The 6,000-nt window shown below is 36.7% G+C and overlaps 1 protein-coding gene across 2 annotated transcripts; it reads right to left on the reverse strand.

Annotated features, from left to right (window-relative positions):
* Positions 1 to 293: 293 nt before the first annotated feature.
* LOC132164922 (uncharacterized) lies at positions 294 to 5,582 on the reverse strand. Of its 2 annotated transcripts, XM_059575441.2 has the most exons (8): positions 5,237 to 5,582; positions 5,016 to 5,093; positions 4,680 to 4,805; positions 4,470 to 4,592; positions 3,275 to 3,367; positions 2,884 to 2,989; positions 2,753 to 2,810; positions 294 to 2,670 (listed from the first exon to the last, which is right to left on the reverse strand). In XM_059575441.2, the coding sequence occupies exons 1-8, from the start codon at positions 5,478 to 5,480 to the stop codon at positions 685 to 687; spliced, it is 2,814 nt and encodes a 937-aa protein (XP_059431424.2). In that variant the 5' UTR covers positions 5,481 to 5,582; the 3' UTR covers positions 294 to 684. The 2 variants fall into 2 exon arrangements, with proteins under 2 accessions (XP_059431424.2, XP_059431425.2); XM_059575442.2 differs by lacking the exon at positions 3,275 to 3,367.
* Between the last annotated feature and the right edge of the window lie 418 nt (positions 5,583 to 6,000).

Below are 6,000 nucleotides of genomic sequence, written 5' to 3' on the forward strand. Positions count from 1 at the left end.
GTCTAACTCCTTTAATTAAATGACTCCGTGAACGGAGCTTCGTTCACTCCACTCCGTCTACTCCGCCAACTATTAGTATTCTAATATTACTCTTTATACCCGAGAAAATATAAGCAACTAATTTCAACAGTTATACAAATTGTCTCATCTAGCAAACTTTTGAAAAATTGCATTACATTGCTGGAGGCAGATAAAGCAAGACCCTTTTCAAAGTTGTCTGCCACTGTACTTTCGTTGCACCAGAATTATTTCACTTTACTGTGTAGCATGTGAGCAGCAATAGCAGAATCGAATCTTGAAATTTGCTTTGTTATTTCCTTTTCTTTTCCAAACCTGAAAGCAAGATCGTGACGCAACTGTATGTAGTCATTTGTACATCAATTGATAGACCATATAAGCTGTGGTGATGATCAAGATACACCCAAATACCCTTATACCTAATCTCTATTTGATACAAAACAACCAGACAACTAAAAAATTTCATCAACACAAAATTGTAATTGGTTATGTTGTATCAATTGGTTTGGGATTTGGGGTGTGACACCTAAAATCTTCAATGACAGAGGAGCTATGGGGGCAACTTTGTGCAGCATCAGGTCACCATAAACAAAGCATTAAGGGGCTACTAAAATGCTTGGTAGCATCAAATGTAAATGACTTCACTTCATCATATGCAGTTGTCCTTTAAGTTCCATCCCAGCTTGATTGATTAAGCAGCAAAGGGCATGCCTTTTCTTTGTCCAGAGGTATCTGGAAATAAAATGATGAACAGTCATGGATGTTAATAATGTCTTCACCGAAATGACTCGGGGTTTCTCTATGACTTAAACCATCCAGGCAACTCTCATTCTTGTCTTTAAGTAGAAAGCGTGAAGACGTGCCTTCATTTCGAGGTGTTTGAAGAGCATAATTGAAAGGTGAATAATGCTCCCTTGAGGAACCAGTTAATCCAAGTGCAGAGGAAAAGAGGGAACCTTCTATACCAGGACAATGATACGTCTTACTGAAAACCTTGCTCATTATATGATGGAGATTTTGAGGAGCACGGAAGATGCTATTATCTTTGCATTCAGTGTCATTCTTACAATCTTCAGCCAGATTAAGATAGTCCGGTGTAAGCGATAAAGCTAAAGGAAAATGGTTAACATCTGTGTATATATCTTCCTCGTCTCCAATAACATGTCTTCCAAAATCATGATCAGTATAGCTGGCCAACAGCGACTGGGACCGTGGTAATGGAATAACCTTGGGAGAACAGATGGATAGGAGGGATGATTTACTGAACTCATTCTCACCAAACCTATCATTCATTATGTGCTGATGATCATCACCCCATGAACTTGATGAAGGAGAATACACACTCAGCTCTGTATTTTTACAAGTATTAGATAAGTTTCTCTTATCTATACCCTCGTCAAAGTCCCAACCTAGAAGAAGAGCATGTTGCTCTCTTTGAATCGAATATTCATTTGGATCATGTAATTCACCCAGTTCTTTGAGATGATTGCACACGAAAGATCCGTATCTTTTAGATGGAAAACCATAAGCTGAATCACTGTCAGCACATAGAAATGGAGTTCTTCCTCCTAATTGATATCCGGGTTCCCTGGTTTCGTACTTGAGATATGCTATGGCATCCCCAATGGGAGAGTAGGAGTTTGAGAGAACTGCCTCCTGTGATCTATTCAACCAACAAGATGAAGGACTATCATCCAAGTGTGAGCCATAGTCAAGCTTCATAGAGTTTCTTGCAGGTATATAGCCTAGTTTTTTAAGCTGAACATCTGACTCCAAAGAAGAAAGGGACTGAGATTTGGTATCAATATCTACCTCCCCTGGCTTTGAATTCTTAAAAGCCTGCCAAATAAATAAGTCATTTGGATCATGTACTTCATCCAGTTCTTTGAGATGATTGCATGCAAAAGATCCGTATCTTTTAGATGGAAAACCATAAGCTGAATCACTGTCAGCATATAGAAATGGAGTTCTTCCTCCAAATTGATATCCGGGTTCCCTGATTTCGTACTTGAGATATGCTATGGCATCCCCAACGGGAGAGTAGGAGTTTGAGAGAACTGCCTCCTGTGATCTATTCAACCAACAAGATGAAGGACTATCATCCAAGAGTGAGCCATAGTCAAGCTCCATAGAGTTTCTTGCAGGTATATAGCCTAGTTTTTTAAGCTGAACATCCGACTCCAAAGAAGCAAGGGACTGAGATTTGGTATCAATATCTACCTCCCCTGGCTTTGAATTCTTAAAAGCCTGCCAAATAAATAATTCATTTGGATCATGTACTTCATCCAGTTCTTTGAGACGATTACATGCAAACGATCCATATCTTTTAGATGGAAAGCCATAAGCTGAATCACTGTCAGCACATATAACTGGAGTTCTTCCTCCAAATTCATATCCAGGTTCCCTGATTTCATACTTGAGACATGTTACGACGTCACTAATGGGAGAGTAGGAATTTGAGGGAACCAACTCTTGTGATCTGTTCAGCCAACAAGATGGACCATCATCCAAGTGTGAGCAATAGTCAAGCTCAATAGAGTTTCTTGCAGGTATATGGCCTAGTTTTTTAAGCTGAACATCTGCCTCCAAAGAGGCAAGTGACTGAGATTTGGTATCAATATCTACCTCCCCAGGCTTTGAATTCTTAAAAGCCTGCCAGAGAAATAATTTATCAGCTTAATGACCAACAACAACAGAATAAGTCACATCCATATTGATAGCAAAAAGAGCATACACTGTTTTCATTGTCCTCAGGGAACAGGCGGTTGAGAAGCAGAGAAACAAAATCGCACCTGAGAAAATTTCTACAAGTCCATGATATGAGGCTTAAACAACGAAATAACTTATTGATAGTATATGTCTAACCCCTTTGAACAGAGTTCTTCAATATGAGGATACGATGTCTCCACAACCCGTCGGCGTAGCTTCTGTCTCTTTTTAGAAAAGATTTCTCCGTGCATGTGCTGGGCCCCTGAGCATGATGACATAGTTGCAAGCATTTAATAATAAGCAAAGCATTCCTCCAGCATCAACAATTGCCAGATATAAAGTAATAAATGAGTGTTATAATCTTAAGCTAAACAAGCAATAAAGCTCCATGGGATCACCAAGAAGATGGAGAGAAAATAAATTTTGGAATCTTACAACGAAATGCTAAATAACTTGCAAAATTCCATATGTTATTCCTTGCCCTCCATAAATTTAGCTACCAAACAAAGCACATTAAAAATTATTAAGGTTCCACAAAAACATATACCCCCAGGATTCATGGCATTGCTATATGTCTCAATGTTTTCCCATATGCTGCATATATCCTTCGAGATTGTACTATCTTCCCTTGGAGTTACCTCTAGCAACCAAAAAAGGTCAAAACTGGTTACTTTCAAGTATCATATGAAAGTTCTGGATTCCAATTTCACAGGATATACGCAAACTGAGTAATAAAAATTTCAGTAGTTGTTCTAATTTGGCATAATAATTTACAAAATGAGAATGTTAAAATAGGTATTATGCCAATGTGCAAAGAATCATGATTAAAGGTACAAAAAAGTCACGTAACATAGGTTTATGATGCAGAACACTGCATTGACAGTCGGATTGAATAAACTGGTGGTTCATATTGTATGTAAGAATGTTGAAGTCTAGTGTTAGAGCACTTAAATCACAATTTGATCTAACCTGAGCCCACCAAATAAGCATACCTAGACAGCTCTCCAAATATGTCCATTGTTTCAACTTGCCTCATGCAAGTGTCATGGTGCATGTGCAGCAACAGATATGAATCACCGGGAATCAACTACCGACAAACAAGTAGTCAACAATGACGGGGAAACATGCATGAGTTTTTGTGTGCTTTTACTAAAAATGATCCCAGGATAGTATAATCACACTTTTTTTTAATTTTATTTATTTGATAAGTCAGTGTAGTTATACGTGTATATGATAGTTTCGAAGGCATTAGAAACGACCAGGCAGTACATTGTGGACATCGGATGAGGAGCTACTTCATATGATAATCTACTATAAATTGTTATGATAAAATTAAGAAAAAGTTCTAAGAACTAGATTGCATATTCAAATTAGAAGGAACAAACTCAATTTATTTGCAAGGAACATATATTCCATAGGAGAAATCATTTCTTGTAATGATTGTCGTTCCACATTTTTTATAACTTACCCAAGAAAAAATGGACTAATCAGTGTTAAACTACCACTTATCCTAAAAACTTAAATTAGTAAGAAATGATGAATTTAATCATTTAATTAATATTCTACTAATCCTCACCCGTGAGCATAAACTCCCTTTCAATAAGTGAAGCCCAAGATATTAAATATTTAATTGAAATGAGAGACAAACTGTACTTAGGACCTATGCTAAATGTAAGTTGATAGGAAATTATTAATTATTTAAAAAACAAAATTCAGAAGCATACCATGTAAAAGAAACACACCTGTGTTCTTTGATGCACCGCTAAGAGGTGAGAGGGATGACCTAAAATTAATAGGTGTAATGTTTTGAATGACCAATGAGGACCTGAAGTCCTTGAAGCTATTTTTTACACTGTTGGTCCTCTCTGCATAGTATGAAAAAAGCGCCTTATAATCCATCATTACCATTGAATTAATTACAAATTTTATTTGATGTTTTAAATTTTATTTACCTCCAGAACAACCACTAACTTGGAACTTCTTAGATTGGTTATCGTCTCTATGCGAATGAAGCTTGTGGCCTGCGTTTCCCTTTAACTTCTTAAAAAATGCAAACTCTGAAGTTTTGGGGTCATCAGCTGCATGTTAAATTCCAACGGAGTCAATTTTTCTGTCAATTTTCTCAAAACCATTAACAAACAATTCAAAACACAAAACACTTTTTCAAACCATAACTCAAACAAAACACTTTTCAAAACCATTATCGAAAGTAAAAATACAATACAATTACAACAATAGAACTCGAATATATTTAAACTTCGGGCACAAGAAAGAGAATTGCAACTCACATCTTGGAGCCTTCAAAATTCTTACAGGACTAACAACACCAGCATCTGTGAGCTGCATTCTTTTCTTGCAGCTAAAATCTACAAAGAACGAAACAATAACGAAGTTTCAAACGAAGGCCTCAATTCACTATAGGTATACGCATATAAATACATGTAATTAATTAATAACGAGAGAGGAACTAAATTTTGAGAAATTAGGGGGAGAAGGACTGAAGGAGAACCTTTGGGTCGGCGGGATGTTGGATTGGGGAATCGGGAATCGGAGCTCCTAACTCCATGGAGGTTCCGGAGCGGTGGTAGAGTTCGGATCGGTGATGGATCTTCAGGTGCAGTTTCGGAAATTCGTCGCTTCATGGTTTTTGTGGGCTGTGTGTCAATTTGCTCTGGTTTTGGTGTATCTTGAGGATTGCAGTTGCATGTGGGCGTTGAATGAAGGGGGAAGGAGAAGAGAGGGAGAGGGAACATTTGGGCGCCAAAATGGCACGTGACTGGGAGGGTGTATCAGGCTTTGTGATGTTCGGGTGAATATTTTGGTTTTCTAGTTCTCTTTGGATTTTATTTAGGAAAACAATTTCTTTTAGGGTTAAATACTCTTTTTTCTCATAGAGTTTTAGGATTTTATTTTATTTTCCTTTTAGGGTTTCTTTTTTATATAGTTTTCATAAAGTCGAAGATGATATCTCCGTTAAAATTCTGTACAAAATTTAACGGAACGCCACACCAACACCAATCAGATGTTATCGCATGTCATATAATTAATTCTTTATTTTATTTATTTATTTATTTTTTGGCTATCCACTCTTTCAAAACAATTATTTTTTTTACTCTCTATTTTAATTATTAGTTTTTACCATTCAATTTAAATATTTTTTATTTATTCATTCTTCGCTTCCAATAAAATGAAAGGAAAAAGAATCGAAGAGTAAAGAAATTATTTCTTTTGTTTGGTTGCGTGTACAATGCTCAAGCAGCTATAGCTAGTCAT

Source organism: Corylus avellana, chromosome 11 (genome assembly GCF_965113065.1).
Source record: "Corylus avellana chromosome 11, dhCorAvel1.hap1.2, whole genome shotgun sequence".
Lineage (NCBI taxonomy): Eukaryota > Viridiplantae > Streptophyta > Magnoliopsida > Fagales > Betulaceae > Corylus > Corylus avellana.